This window comes from Crocuta crocuta, unplaced genomic scaffold (genome assembly GCF_008692635.1).
Source record: "Crocuta crocuta isolate KB4526 unplaced genomic scaffold, BGI_CrCroc_1.0 scaffold305, whole genome shotgun sequence".
Lineage (NCBI taxonomy): Eukaryota > Metazoa > Chordata > Mammalia > Carnivora > Hyaenidae > Crocuta > Crocuta crocuta.
In genome coordinates, this window is record NW_027529463.1 from 1,194,856 (window position 1) to 1,211,992 (window position 17,137).

Genomic DNA, 17,137 nt, shown 5'->3' on the forward strand with positions numbered 1-17,137 from the left:
TACCTGACAGTCATTTTAATGCCAAGCTGCTGCACAGATGAAAGACTTTCATTCTTCACATTTGCATCAGTAGCTAAACACAATAGAAAACTGGGTTATAAAAATGTATAAAAGTCTGCATAATAATCACAGTTTAATTGAAAATTGATGAAAGTAATATTTTTACATATTTTAATGTGAATTTTGAAAACACTGATGAATTTGTTCTTTTAAGACCTGTCAGTTATATTTTCAAAGAAATTAATGGGAAACTTTACAAATAACTTTTCTCCTATAAAAATCTTTTAAAAGCATATCAAATACAAAACAACTAATTGTAGTTTTAAAGCAATCTATTTTTACTTGGCTCTCAGAACACAAAAGCTGTTAGCCCAAAAATGATTTAGGATATTGTACTTTCATAAAGCACTGCATATGTAAGATTTTGAATTACATATATGTTTAAGTATGGCTGTTTACTTCTTAAAGATTTAAGCATGAATGTCAAGAAGGAATAATCAGTATACTACTTATAATGTATACAATATATGAGGGTGGAGTGCACAAGTTTCTTCCAGCAGCTGAATTTTATTGTGAAGTAGGAGTTGTGATCTTCTATCAAAAGTGAAGGGGCTGTCTGGTACAGAAGACTATAGGAGAGACTGAAAATTTCAATTAATTCTGGAGAACATTGGATGACCAAGCTAACAGTGAATGCTGACAAGCATCACTAGGCAGTGCTAAGGGGTCTAGTTGAAACTTTCAGTTTTTGGCTGAAGAAACTGTAGCATGCATACAGACAGATACACAATATTAAGGGAATTGTCCGAAATCACATAGTTATCAAGTGGTAAAGAGGACTAAAAGCTGGGTTTCTCATATTCATAGCAGTTATTTTTTTCCTTCCATTATACACTAGTGCATCTCATCCTATCCATATAATCTGCTTAACTTGTAGACTCATTCATTCCTTTTAATACACCCTTTCTGGTAAAGTAAGTGGGATTACCATGCCAGAAGCAGTGGGGGATACAAGATAAACCATACATCATGCCCTAAAAGAACTTCCCACGTACTGTCAGAGATAAAATTCGTATATAGATAACTCTAATAAAAATGTTTTAAAGCACTAAGAGGAACAAGAATGGTACAGACAAAGAGTTATATGAATTCAGAGGAGAGAGAGATTAGGAAGAAGTGGCATTTAAACTGAACCTTAAAATATGGTTAGACTCAAGATCTACAGAGATAAGGAAAGGCAACAAATTAAACACTGTTATCAAATATCAACTCAATGGACCAACAATAATTCATCTTTTTGGCACTCTTAGAGGTAAAATACACTGCTTCTCCTAGTTTTCCTAGGACTAGCTTGGTTTTAGGACTGAAAGTCTCGTGCCCCAGGAAGCCTTCATAGTCCCAGCCAAACCAGAGTGGTCTACCACCTAAGTANTAATAATAATAATAATAATAAGATAAAATACTAAAGTGCTCTGTTAATTTCTTGGCAAGCTACATCTGCAGTTTACTTATTTAGATCAGAACACAATCTTAGTATTGTTATATTTTGCCTATAATGAAAGCAGTTAAGCTACTTTTCTTTTTTTTTTTTTTACAAATAGTTTATTGTCAAGTTGGTTTCCATATAATACCCAGTGCTCATCCCCACAAGTGCTCTCCTCCATGCCTACTTTTCTATATATCTTAGAATTCCTCTGTATTTATAACTCTAGTAGTGTACTAACACATATGCATTCTAGATGTACAGATTGCTAAGGACAGCTCTGCCCCATTTATATAAGCCAGTAATTCTGCCTCCTTCTCTTAGATGAAGAAAAAAAAATGAGTTTCCATTACTTGACACCAAAAACATGTATGTCACAAATTATTCTCACTCTCACAAAATGGCCAGTTTTTAAAACTATTAGTCATCATTCATTATGTTCACCATAATCTTAAGTTCTTAGTCTTATCAATGGAATTTAAAAAGAAATCAGTCATAATTTAAACATCTTTTCCAATGTCCACTGCAACACAACCAGGTTAAATTCCTGTGGATAGTAACCAGGAAGTTCTTTCCGTGTCAGCACCTGAATCTAACCCCTGGTGGTCCTATATTTTACTATTAATTGCATTTTAATTTCCCTAGTTTAAATAACGTAAGACTTTAGTGCTGTAGTCTTGCTGACACTGGCTGACTTTGCAAAATTCAAGTCGCTTCAGTAAAATAAATATTTTGGTTTTATATATTTTTAGAGCCATGAAATAGACCTACCTCCAATCAACTATCATAATAGGAGATTACAAGATTGATTTTTTTGTTAGTAAGAGATCATATTTTATTTAGGTATACTTTATATTCAAAGAAATATAATTAGGTATATAGTTTAATAAGTTTTGACAAATGCATACAATCTGTATAACCCACACCCTTCTAAGATGTAGAACATTTCCATCACCTAGAAGCTCCTTATGCTCCCTTCTAGCCAATTCTTGCACATTTTTCTTCCCTAAATCAGCCACTGTTTTGATCTCTTTCAGAGATTGGATTAGCTCTACCTACAACATCATATAAATGGATTCTCACAGTATAGACCCTTTTACATTTGTTTTTATTCCACTTAACACAATGTTTTGAGATTCATTACATATGGTTACATGTTATCCATAGCTTTTTAAAATTATAAGTAGCATTCCATTATATAAATATGTTAAAATTTATTTATTCAATGTATATCTTGAAATTTATTTTTATTTTGGGACATATGTGCTTCTTTCTTCAGATTTTAATTTTCATGAATAAAGAGCGCTGAATATTCTTGGGCAAATATGAAAGGTGAGCTATCACCTCACATCTATCAGAATAGCTAAAAGACAAGAAATAAGTGTCAGCAAAAATTAAACAAAAAGGAACCCTTGTATACTGTTGGTGGGAATTTAATTGGTAGCTATGGTAGAAAACGGTAGAAAGGTTCCCCCCAAAATTAAAAATGGACATACCATATGATCCAATAATTCCACTATTTAGTGGAATTCCAAAGAAAATTAAAATGTTAATTAAAAAAGATACCTGTACCTCTATGTTTATTGCAGCGTTATTTACAGTAGCCAAGATATGGAAGAAACCTAAGTGTCCATCAACAGATATATGAATAAGGAAGATGTGGTATATATATGTGTGTACACACACACACACAGAGGAATATTACACAGCCATAAAAAGGACGAGATCGTGCCATTTGTGACAACACGGATGGACCTAAAGGGTATTATGCTAAGTGAAATAAGTCAGACTAATACAAACACCATATGATTTCATTCATATGTGTAATAAAAAAAAAACCACAACAAACAAACAACAGAGTCAGTCTTATAAATATAGAAAACAAACTGGTGCTTGCCAGAGAGAAGGTGTTGGAGTGTTAGTCAAAATGGGTGAAGGGGTGTGGGAGATACAGGCTTCCAGTTATGGAATGAATGAATCATGAGGATAAGAGCCACGGTATAAGGAATATAGTTGATGATATTGTAATTGTAATAATTGGGGACAGACAGTAGCTACACTTAGAGTGAACACAGCATAATGTAAAAACAATCAAATCACTATGTTGTACACCTAGGATTAATGTAACATTGTGTGCCAACTATATTCAATAACAAAACTAAATAAAACAAAATAGAAAAGTTCTTCAGGCTGAGGAGAAATGATACTAGATGAATAGACATACACACACACACACACAAACAAGAGTACAAGAAAATGTAAATGTATGGGTAAATATAAAATAATTTCACTGTTATTTAATTCACTTAAAAATAACTGACTCAAGGGAAAAATAACGTGTAAAAGTAAAATGCATGGAAAAAACAGCACACAGGAAGGACAAATGGAAATATACTTTTTGTAAGGTTCTTATGCAAAGGACATAATATTAATTCATAGTAAACCAAAATATCAAAATTATAAACAAAATTTAAAAATATCAAATAATCATGTAAATGGACTAAAAACAATTAATGGCAGAAATTCTCAGACTGAATTAAAAACAGAAAGCAAGATAAAACTGTATGCTATATGTTTCAGGATCCCCTTTAAACTGAAAGACATGATAAAGAATGGGAAAACATGTACTACCAATACCAATCATAAGAAAGCTGAATATCTATATTATTACCAGACAGAATACACTCTAGGACAAAGGCCCATTAGAGACAAGACACTTTAAAAAAAAATAATACCATGATCAATACATCAAGAAGAAACAGCAGTTACTAAATATGTATTTACCAAATTAGAAAGCTTTACAATACATGAAGCAAAAAATAAATAATTAAAGGGACAAAAAGAGAAACATAGAATAATAGCTCAACACCACTGTATCAGAATTTGGTACCAAAACCAGACAAAAATTTAGAAATTATCTAGAAAAACTTAAAGGCATGATAGAACTAAAGTGTCCAATAACAAAGATATCTGGAAAATTTCCCAATACTTGAAAGTTAAACAACACACTACAAATTAATTGAGGTCAAAGAAGAACTAGCAAGCTAAATTAGAAAATATTTTCAGTGTAAGGATAATTAAGACCTATCTAAACATGCATTGGGAGGCAACTAAAGTACTGCTTAGGGGAAATTTTATAGCTCTATCTACTTATATTAGAAAGGAATAAAGGCGTTAAGTCAATGATATAAACGTCCATCACAGAAGCTAGAAAAAGAGGAGGAAATTAAACCTAAAGTCAGTAGAAAGAATGAATAAAATATAATAGAAACCAATAAAAGAGAAAATAAAGAAGTACAGAGTATATCAATAAAACCAAATTTTAGTTCTTTGGAAAGATCAGTAATATTGACAAAACTCTGTATAGCTTATAAAGAAAAAAAGAGAAAACACAAATTATCCGTATCAAGAATAAAAGAGGAAGTATCATCATAGATCTTATACACCCAAGAAGAAATAGCATATCTGTAAAGAGTCATACATTTATTAATGAAATTGAATTAGTATTTAAAAAGCATACCATGAAACAAACTCAGACCCATATGGTGTCACTTAACTAGTTAATTGTATCAAGTAAGTAAAATAAAAACAAGCTTGCATACTTATAAGACAGCATAACCATGACCCCAAAAGATGCAAAGACATTAAAGAAAACTAATAACCAGTATTTGTACATGAATATAAATAGAAAAAAATATTTTAAAAATATTAGCCATTCAAATTAAGCTATATATTAAAAGAATAAAGTATCATGATTAAGATTAAGAAGAGTTTATCAGAAAGTTGGCTTAATATTAAAAAATCCATCAAATCCATCCTTTCCCCTAAGAATAGGAACAAGCAGATTATATACTCCTACTTCACACTCAATTAGGTCTTGACAAAATGTACAAACCAATTCAACAAGGTAAGAAAGCTTTGCAATTAATTGTGTGGGAACAACTAGGTATCAGGGGAAAGTAGATGTAAACCCTTACCTCATACCATATAATGAATAACTGAAAACAGGTTATAGACCTGCAGTTAAAAAGTAATCTATGAAGTATAGAAGACTCTCTTTATGGACTTAATGTAAACAAAGATTTTTCTGAACTGAATCCCGAAAGTACTGTCCATAGAAGAAAAATTGACAAGTTGGACTTCATCAAAATTTGACTTTCTTTTTCAAATTTTACTTAAATTCTTGTTAGTTAACATAGTATAATATTGGCTTCAGGAGTAGAACTTAGTGATTCATCACTTACATAGAATACACAGTGCTCAACACAAGTGCCCTCCTTAATACCAATCACCCATTTAACTTACTCCCCACCTATTTCCCCTCCATCAACCCTGTTTGCTTTCTATAGCTAAGAGTCTCTCATGGTTTATGTCTGTTGTTTCTTCAAGTTATTAGTTTTAACAGTTCTGACAGAATTGGTATCTCATCATGGTTTTGAAATGCATTTCCCTGATGATGAGTGATATTGAGCATCTTTTCATGTGTCTGTTAGCCATCTGGATGTCTTTGGAAAAATGTCTGTTCATGTCTTCTGCCCATTTCTTCACTGGATTATTTGTTTTGGGGGTGTTGAGTTTGGTAAGTTATTTACAGATTTTGGATACTAACCCTTTACATATGTCATTTGCAAATTATCTTCTCTCATTCCGCAGGTTGCCTTTTAGTTTGGTGATTGTTTCCTTTGCTGTGCAGAAGCTTTTTATCTTGATGAAGTCCCAATCAATAGTTTGCATTTGCTTTTGTTTCGCTTGCCTCTGGAGATTGTCTAGTAAAAAGGTGCTGCCTGTGTTCTCCTCTATGATTTTGATGGTTTGCTGACTCACACTTAGGCCTTTCATCAATTTTGTATTTATTATTGAGTATGGTGTAAGAAAGTGGTCCGGTTTCATTCTTCTGCATGTTGTTTTCCAGTTGTCCCAACACCATTTGTTGAAGAGACTGTCTTTTTCCCACTGGATATTATATCCCACTTTGTCAGAAATTAGCTAACCATATAGCTGTGGGTCCATTTCTGGGTTTTCTAATCTGTTAGACTGATCTATGTGTCTGTTTTTATGGTGGTACCATACTATCTTGATGACTATAGCTTTGTAATATAGCTTGAAGTCTGGAATTGTGATGCCCTCAGTTTTGCTTTTGTTTTTCAAGATCGCTTTGGCTATCAAGGTCTTTGTGGTTCCATACAAATTTTAGGACTGTTTATTCTAGCTCTGTGAAAAATGCTGCTCTTATTGCTAGGGATTTCATTAAATGTGTGGATTGGTTTGGGTAGTATAGACATTTAAACAATGTTTATTCTTCCAATCCATGAGAATGGAATGTTTTTCCATTTCTTTGTATCATCTTCAATTTCTTTCATAAGTGTTATATAGTTTTCAAAGTACAAATCTTTTACCCCTTTGATTGGGTTTACTCCTAGATATCTTATGGGTTTTGGTGCAATTGTACATTGGATCAATTCCTTGATTTCTCTGTCTGCTTCTTAAAAGTGGACTTCCATTCATCAAAAGACACCATTAAGGAAATAACTAGACATGGCACACAATGGAAGAAAATATTTGCAGTATAAATTGGATAAGGGGTCATGTCCATAATCTATAACCACCACGTATAACTCAAACATAAAAAGTCAAGACATCCATATAAAAATGATGGGGTGGAAGTGGAACAAAATACTTGGATAGACATCTCAAAAGAAAAGATGTATTCAACATCATTCGTCATCAGGAAAATTCAATTAAAACCACATGGAAATGGGGCACCTAGGTAGCTCAGTCGGTTGAACGTCCAACTTCAGCTCAGGTCATGATCTCACCGTTAATGAGTCTGAGCCCCACATTGGGCTGTGTGCTGACAGCTCAAAGCCTGGAGCCTGCTTCAGATTCTGTATCTTTCTCTCCCTCTGCTCTTCCCCTGTTCATGCTCTGCCTCTCTCTTCCTCAAAAATAATAAACATTAAAAAATTAAAAAAAAAAACACTTGGAGATACTACTGCACACCTACTAAAATAGCTAAAATATAAGACTAAAAATACCAAGCACTGATAAGACTAAAGAGCAATTGGAACTCTCATACACTGTTGGTCAGAGTGTAAAATGGTACAACTGTTTTGGAAAATGGTTTGGGAATTTTTCATAAAATTAAACATACTTCTACTCTCTATAAGTTCCACTTATCTATATTTATATAAAAGATTTATTTTTATAAACTATTACCAGAACAAGTTTTACTTAGATTAGACAATGACACTTAGAATTCTAGCACATATAAAATTGGATTAAACATGAGAAATATTTATCTTAACATATAGATCTGTATGCTCATAATAACTAATGTTTCTCTTTTGAAAAGTATAATACAGCTAAATATCCTTAACAGTAGGAAGAGTATACAGTGGGCTAAGGGTGCTGATAAGAAGCATTCCTGATATTACTGAATTCTATAGATCATGGTAACTTCTAGCAGAAGATGCTGACATCTAATCAGTGAAGAATGGAATAAAGTTAAGGATCAAGGTGAGTGAGTTGCCCAAAAGAACTATGATATTCAATGTTATATGAGGTTCCAGTTCTTAGTTCCTCCCCATATAAAGAAAGAGTTCTTCCAGAGTGATCTAGCTATCTGTCTGCCTGAGGAGTCCTTTTATCTTTTCTGGGACTGTATAAACAATTTCCCAGATCTATGATTTCTCTAAAGTTTATGATTCTGTATATTGAGTAAAAACTTAACTTTGCACATTTCAACAGATAATGGTTCCCAATTATGGCTGTTCATCAAAATTCTCTGAGCCTATTAAAAGTAAAGATAAACAGACTCCACTCCAGACTACTGAAGGAGATTGCTGAGAGCGAATGTCCAGTCATTTGTATTTTTAAAGACCTCTAGAGGTTATAGCTTGTGGACTGAACTTGAGATCAACATTAAAAAAAAAAAAAAAAGAGTGAAGTTTAGCTATAAAGTTGGACAGTAATACTCCACTATACAAATTTCATTTTAAAGAACATAGCAGTTAAATCATCAAAGAGGTTTTTAAATGAGAATATGGGAGGTGGGTATTAAACATACCAAAACAAACATCAAATACCCATTCTAAGAAAACACTAATATTGGGGTGCCTGGTTGGTTCAATCAATTAAGCATCTGACTCTTGATTTTGGCTCAGGTCATGATCTCACAGTTAATGAGCTCCTACCCTGTACTGGATCCATGCTAACCATGGAGCCTGCTTGGGATATTCTCTCTGCTTCACTCCACACTCCCATGTGTGTTTGTACACACTCTCTGGCACTCTCTCTCTCTCTCCCTCTCTCTCTCAAGATAAACATTAAACACTAAAACTATTTTTGGTTTGCAAAGCTAGCAAACAGAGAAGTAGTAGAAGAAATGAAATCTATTCTGCCTGGCATTTGGCTAATGGTGTGGAAAAAATTAATTTTCAGAAGAGTAAAGAACTTCTCCACTGGAGTGCATTTACATGGTTAGAGAAGCAATTACTCCTGGGTTGTTTACTGATTCTTCTGAAAGCCCTGCTGTATATGTTATAAAGTCAAAGAACTCTCACCACCCAAAGGAATCAACCAATCAGTATACTCTCTCCTACCTCCGTCCTTCCCCAGAGACAGTCTACAGATTCTGCTGCTTCTCTTTTAACATGTGGTTGTAACTATCCATTTTATTCAGTTCTTACTGACATAAAATTCAATTTCTTACGGCCAAGCTATTGTAAGAGTCTCAGCCTCCTAATTGGTATAATCAGGATTATTTGGGAAAAATGATTTTTCTTTCCAGGTCTCTATGCAATTACTCCTTCCTGCAAGACTCCCCTTTTGGTTTTGTTTTTTGTTTTTTTTTTTTTAAGCTGTAATAGCCCAGGAGGTCATACTGGTGCCACACCTTCTGCTCCATTGTCACTTCTTCCTCTTATCCTTCATGATGGTACTAGTCAAAACTGATTACTCTTTCCAATGATCACCTGTAGCACTTAAAACAAAACCCTTCAGGGGAGCCTGGGTGGCTCAATTGGGCAAGTGTCCAACTTCAGCTCAGGTCTGATCTCGCCGTTCTTGAGTTCGATCCTTGCATCAGGTTCTGTGCTGATAGCTTGGAGCCTGGAGGCCGTTTCAGATTCTGTGTCTCCCTCTCTCTCTGACCCTCTCCTGCTCATGCTCTGACTCTCTCTCTCTCTCTCTCAAAAATAAACATTAACTTTTTTTTTAAAAAACCTTCATTTGACAATAACCCAACTTAAAATACCATAATTAAAGACACACTGCCTGAAATAAAGCAGCCAGCTGGAAAATATGTTTTCTTTCTTTCTTTTCTCTTAGTATCTGTTGCAATTTACTTAATTCATAATTTTAGGTATATGCATTATTTCCCCTCTTTTGAGGACAATGTAATCCATATCATATGCCTCCTTGCAATTATCAAGTGTACTCACAAACATGCTGCATAAATGTAAGATAGAAAAGAGCATACTTGCTGAATATCCAAAGAAAGGATAAAAGGTGTTTAACTATATATATTAAGGTTAAAAGTATTGTAATAGTCAAAAGGTGAAACAATGCAATATTTTCTGATTTTCTTTCCAACTTTTTGATTAACAACATAAAGAGTAAAGACATAACATTAAAAATATTTACTACCTTTAAAGGAAGATTTAGTTTATCATTTAAAGAAGTAATTACAGTAGGAAAAAACCCTCATTCCAGGGAATTAAAAAAACAAAAATTAACATTGGTTAAGATTTGGAAAGATACCTGTATAGATTTACAAACTGCAATTGTAGAGAAATTTGTTCATTCCTCTTTCTTTAAGGGGATAAACAGCTAAACTAATCTGATTTTTCCAGATTTGCAAATTTTATAATGGATTGAAATCCTGAGGGAACTAACAACAGATGGATGATTGTGTTATTCTAATTTCAGCTACCTTAGGGTTTAAGCAAGCTGTCATTTTTAAAAAGACAACCAATTTCTCATTTCAAGAACATGAATAAAAAACCATTGAATATATCTATCCAGTATTTGCTTTGAAACATCTTTTATATCAAAACATGGTTTTTATTTGTTTAAAGTAAATAGAGTGAAATTTTATAATAGGAAAGCACTGATCCACTAGCCAAAAAAATAAATGATGAAGGGTAAGGATATCTAAAGCTATGGTAAGAAAATGATATTAGCAGTAAGCTTACCCTATCATAATATATACTATACAGTCAATAAATAGGAAGCCACCTTAGTTTTGGCTGTTCTCTAAACTCCAGTGGACAGCTGTTCAGCAGGACTTTTTAAAGAATTTAAATTTACATTTGGAGTTTATCTGCCTAGATCCTACATTCAAAAAAGCCAACATCTGAAATCTCCCTGAGCATAATTGAGAAATTTAACAGAGGGCAATGAATGTGTACATATTGAGCAATCAGTCTTGTTGAGTATTTGGATGATGTATAAAACATAACATTAATCTTAGATTATCTACAGAAAATATGACCCAATAGAACAATGTGCCAAGGAAAGCTGTAGAAAACATATATTATACAGAAGGCTAGGGAGATATCCACTCTGGCCATGCAAATCTCCATAATTACCATTTATTTCCTCTCTTAGTCATAGACATGACCTTCAATCCCTGTATGTTTTCACATACATTTCCAGGTTTATTCATAAGGTTACCATTTTCCTCACAAATGATCTTCTTCAAAATTCTCTTCACAATTTCTGTCTTCTTTACTCTGTACTTCAATTGCCTGATTTTAAGTGTGGTGATTATGCCTACTGCAAAGTGTAGTTATTTACAGGGTTAAATAAAGAACACACATCAAGTACCTCAGCACACTACTTAGCTCATAAGAGGTGCTCAATATGTATCAATTCCTTTCACCTACCTTAATTTCTGTTTAATGCTACCTTATATTTTCTTCTCATTTCTTTGTTCTCATTTTCTTATGCTCTATTTCATCCCTTTGCCAATCCTGCTTTAAAGGATACTGTGTAAATAATTAGGTATATGTTCATATGTGTATTTGTAAATATCAATATATTTAGAACTGTTATACAGATGTGTTTGTGTGAATAAAGATAATTATGTTATAGCATATGTATTTAGTTTAATAAAAATATATCAAATACTATATTAAAGATACAAAGGAGTTTGAGACCTAATGGGATAATTTAAACTAGCCACATACAATAAATATCAAAATGGTAGTTTAAAATGAATATAATAATGAGCACAGAGGAGGAACATCTACTTAGTAAGAGGGAAGGGAACATTCTAGCTGCAATTTTACAGCTGAGTTGGACATTATACTATGGTTGTCATGGGGAGAGGAAAGCTCATTCAGGAGGAACAGGCAGAGCAAAGGTTCAGTGATGCGAACGCACAGGAGGTCACTAATAGTGGTAATAGGGCCAGAAGGATAGGCTGGGTCAGACGGGAAGCATATATTTTTAAGGAAATATGAGGTATAGTGTCTATCTTGAATAAATAGTTAAGTGATAATTTCTCCAGCATATGGAGAAGTCATGTCACCCTTATGAGGAAGAGGAGCAATATCCCTTGATTATCTATTATCATGAGTCTTTGCTACATTTCTGCTATCTTCACTATCTCTTTGTTTACCAACCCTCACATTCTGGATATTCACCTTTGGCAGATTTCACTCTACTTCATCCTTTGCATAGTCACTAAAATAATCTTCTTAAAGTACAGATGAATCATGAAAGGCTTCTGCTCAGAAATCTTAAAGAGTTTAATCTATTGCCTACTAAAATTAAGACAAACTGATTGAAATAGGTTATAAAGCCCTTCTCCTTCATTCTTTTAGCCATTCTTTCTTTTATTTGTCAAATATATCTTAACACTATAATTCTAGTTGTAGAGGATATGATCAATAAGACACGGAAACTACCCTATAGGAATTTACTGTCACATGAAGAATTAGACCTTAAGTCAAAATAAGAGAAAGATATGAGAGATGCATTTGGCTTTATATATAAAGCTGATAATTTAGCAATTTATATTTTCAGCCCACACTTTTCCCCTAAATTCGATATTCAAATATCCAATGTGTAAAAAACATTATCTATTTAAATGTGTAACAAGTATTCAAAGCATAACATAAAAACAAACTCTTCAACCCCTCTCTCAAACCTATTTCTTCTCCATTCTTCCCCATCTCAGCATATGATAATCTCATCCTTCCAGTAGTTTGGATCAGTAACTTAGAGATGTCTTTGATTCCTTCCTGTCTCTAAAATTCCATAGTCAATCTGTTACTCATTTCTGTTGGCTCTCTCACCAAAATGTATCTAGGATCCAGATATTTCTATCTCCCACTAACATCCTCATCCAGACCATTACCATTTTTCATCTATGTCTCCTCTCAAAAGCCTCCTAATTCATCTCCCTGTTTCAGTCCTTTGTCTTCCCTTCAGTCTTTTCTCAACACAGCCACCATAATGATTTTTATGTAATTCAGAGCATGCGTTTCTATATTGACCCTACCATGACTTTCAAAAACCCTCTATCATTCTTCCCTATCTGCCTCAATACTCATGTTCAGTCATTCACGTCTCCTTCCTGATCACCAGCTACGATTCTCCTCCCCTGAAAATATCTACTTATCTTAGGTCATTACTCAGTTTCTGGTTTAGATGGACAGTAGTACTGCCCACCAAAATAGACAATGTAGAAAAAGAGTATATATCAATAAGGTCTGAAGGTGAGGGCCCTTTTGGACATTTCAAGTTTGAGGGTTTCCATAGCATCTCTAGGTGATTTTTACCTATCAGACAGCTGGGAACACCACAATGAAGCTTATAGTAGATCTTTGAATACAGGATGTGAATTGGGAAGTTATCAATATATGAAGTAGGTAAAATCAAACAAATAAATGAGATCACTAGAAGATAGTAGATAGAATTGGAAGAGCAGAAGACACTGCCTTAAGGGAAAACAACTTTGGATGGATAGATGGGGAGGGGGGGAAGCTCAAAAAGGAGTTAGAAAGTTACAAGAAAACTCACACATTTGCACAGAAGAGACTGAAAGATATCTAGACTATCCATAGCACCAAATGAGAGATTTTTAAGATGAAACCTTGTGCATATTTTTTAATCAAAATAGAAAGCTCTATGAAATACTACCAATTTTTAGATAATTAAGTACTTTTCAAAATTCAAGATGTTTAAAACTTACCTGTATATTCCACTGAGGGGAAGTAGCATTCAGATGGGCTTTCAGAGAGATGAAGCACAAATTTTTCAAGCAATTCTGGTAAAGCTGCGATAAACAAGAGAATAATTACGATATTAAAGGCTAAGAATATACATGATAATTGCATCTTTAAAGTCACAGATTAGTAGATAAAAGTCATCTGAACTTCTTCACAGTTACACTCTTAAAGGGGTTCAATTCAAAACACATACCACTTTAATATTCATAACAATGTTTCCAATGTAAATTAAATTTTAATTGCTTCACTGAGAACCTATTCAATGTAAAACTGGAAAAGAATCATCTATTATCTTTAGATTCTCTAAGGATTACTTCAGAACTTGCTAAATGATTTCGACACAGAAAGAAAATCATCACTAATTAGGCTATAATATCTTATCATTATTCACACATACCAAAAAAATTATCTGAACTCCAAAACCACAGTCAAGGCATAGCTCTCTCTCTTTCAAAACTAGGACATGTTAGGTGTTTCAGATACTTTGCAACTTTATATCTGTTCAGTGCAAGGATCAAAAGTAAGCTTACCACCAATTGGGCAAAGGAAAAGAAAGATGCATAGGCAAAACACAGTCATTTTAGGGCAATGATACTCTTCTGTATGATAAATCTCCCCCATTATACATTTGTTAAAATTCATAAAATGTACAGGATGTTTGGGTGGTTCAGTTGGTTACGCATCTGACTTCGACTCAGGTCATGATCTCAAGGTTCTTGAGCCTTGCACTGGGTTCACTGCTGTCAGTTTGGTACATAGCCCTCTTCAGATCTTCTGTCCCTTTCTCTGTCCCTCCCCCACTCACATGTGCACACTCCCTCAAAAAATAAACATTAAAAAAAAAACATAAAAAAAATTATAGAATGTACAAACACAATGAATGAACCCTAATATAAACTATGTGCTTTGGAAGATAATGATGTGTCAGTGTAGGTTCATTGATTGTAACAACGGTATCACTCTGATGTGAGATATATAGGAGGGGAGGCTGTGCATATATAGGCATAAAATGTATATGGGAGCTCTGTACTTTCTGCTGAATATTGCTGGAAATCTAAAGCTGCTCTAAAAAATAATGTTCATGTTAAAATATAGGAAAAGATGCCTTTCTATCTTTTATAATCTCAGAACGGAGTGAAAAAAAAACCCCAAAAAAACAAAAAAACGTAACCTTTTCTCTATTGGGCAATGCCATATAGATATGCCACTGTGTTTGAATACATTATCCTCAAAATGTATATAACCAGTTGAATTATACTTAATATAGAATCCAGATTATTTTCCTGTAATGAAATACATCTATAAAGCAAATGATATGCTTATACATGTAAATACAGCAAGCAAGTTTAAGTCACCTTTTAAACTATGTATTTACAGGGGCACCTGGGTGGCTCAGTTGGTTAAGCATCCAACTTTGGCTCAGGTCATGATCTCATGGTTCATGGGTTCGAGCCCCGCAATGGGCTCTGTGCTGACAGCTCAGACCCTGGAGCCTGCTTCGGAATCTGGGTCTCCATCTCTCTCTACCCCTCCCCCTTTCATGCTCTGTCTCTCTCTCTCTCAAAAAATAAATAAACATTAATAAAAAATTTAAATATTAAACTATGTACTACAATCAGGATATTGACTCTGACCTATATTAACTAAATGGTCTCTTTTGTATCCAAGTACATTTTAAGAACATAAGTCACAAAGGAAAATTAGTGTTCAACATGTGAAAAATGTAAAATCAAATAGGAATAACATGTGCTTTCCAATAACTGTAGTTCTGGTAAGTCATGTATCATAATATTTTAATGGCTTAAGATAACAACAAAATTTACTCACTGAATTCTACTCATATGATGATTTCAAATTAAAGTAAGTATTAAAAAGTATGAGAATATTATTATTGAGGGCCAGAAAGGGCACTAGTATTGACAATTATTTAAACTTATAGTTGTTTAAAGGTTCTATCTTCACATGCATAAGGATAAATTCTCTCACAGAAAAATCTTTCAAAGTTTTTTGTCTATGAATCTATACATAAATATTAGCCCTTACATGAGAGCTTTCAACCTCCATGTGTTTCTCTATAAGTCACTTAATATTGTCTCTTGAGATTATAATTTTTAAGAATATCTTGATGAATTTTAGAAACAATCATTCTGAATTCAATGTTAATAAGAGGTGAGATATACATTAGTAACAAAGGTTATATAAAAAGTTAGTTTTAAAGTGGAAATATCCATTTAAAATTATAATCATTCTCATGTTAGTACAACCATATGTTTGCTACATGCTATGCATTTAAGTAAAATGCCTGAATTAATAAGAAAACTCATAGTGTACTGCTAAACAACTCTTTGAATCCCATGTGCAAAATCAGGGTTAGCCACCAGACAGACACCTAAACAAACTCAGTGAACTGAGAAAATTCTTTATCACATCTGTGGAGGAGGTAAACCCAACATGATTTGAAACTTAATAGCTACCAGACTAATTGCAGGTATTTGCAAAGCACACTATTTTCTGGGAGGCACTGATCTTGAAATGCAAAATTATGCTATTAGATCCATATATTGAGAGCTTTTAGATAAAGTAATTCTACACATCATATGGAAAAATGACATCACCAAACTATCTGAAGAAGGTTCTGGATTTCTACTGATTCCAATAGAGTATATTCATTTTGCCCAGCAACCCTTATGAACAGCACTATGCACTTGCAAATATTTTGAGAGACAGGCTATAGTCATGGAATCATACTAAAAACTCATCTACATGTGGTAGTTGAACCTGTGGCTAAAATCTCACTGGCACATCTAACTAACTAAACATAAGTGTAGTTGAACAGCATAATTACTAGAGTGGCTATTTAGCTCAGTATATCCAAACACTTCACTGTCAATTCTTTGAAACTTCCATCATCTATAATTCAAGGAAATTAATTCATATCATGAAACACTTAACTTTAAACACAAATTAACTATAGAGCATTACTGTTTAGTAAGCAAATAATAAAATATTCTTTTCATCTTAAGTAGATCTGTTTATTTCAAATGACAGACCTAGAATTTCTAGAAAATATTTTATATTATAAGACTCCTCCTTTTAAATATATTTATTCCATGGGGTTGGACCATGACACAGTCTATAAAACCAAAATGTGTAATATTTAAAATTTTTTTTAACATTTATTCATTTTTGAGAGACAGAGGGCGAGCAGAGGAATGGCAGAGAGAGGGAGACACAGAATTCAAAGCAGACTCCAGGCTCCAAACTGTCAGCATAGAGCCCAATGCAGGGCTCAGGCTCACAAACTGCGAGATCATGACCTGATCCAAAGTCGGACACTTGGGGTCCCTGGATTGCTTAGTCGGTTAAGCTCCGACTTCAGCTCAGGTCAGATCTCACAGTTGGTGGGTTCGAGCCC

The 17,137-nt window shown here is 33.6% G+C and overlaps 1 protein-coding gene across 1 annotated transcript in view; it reads right to left on the reverse strand.

Moving 5' to 3' along the window:
* The window catches only part of TBC1D32 (TBC1 domain family member 32), a 202,970-nt gene that overhangs the window by 34,372 nt on the left and 151,461 nt on the right, over nt 1-17,137 (reverse strand). Inside the window, exons 28-29 of the mRNA XM_077760780.1 lie at nt 13,686-13,769; nt 4-73 (exon numbers count right to left, since the gene is read on the reverse strand). Of these exons, the coding sequence (XP_077616906.1) occupies nt 4-73; nt 13,686-13,769 (154 nt within the window). The remainder of the gene's footprint in view (nt 1-3; nt 74-13,685; nt 13,770-17,137) is intronic.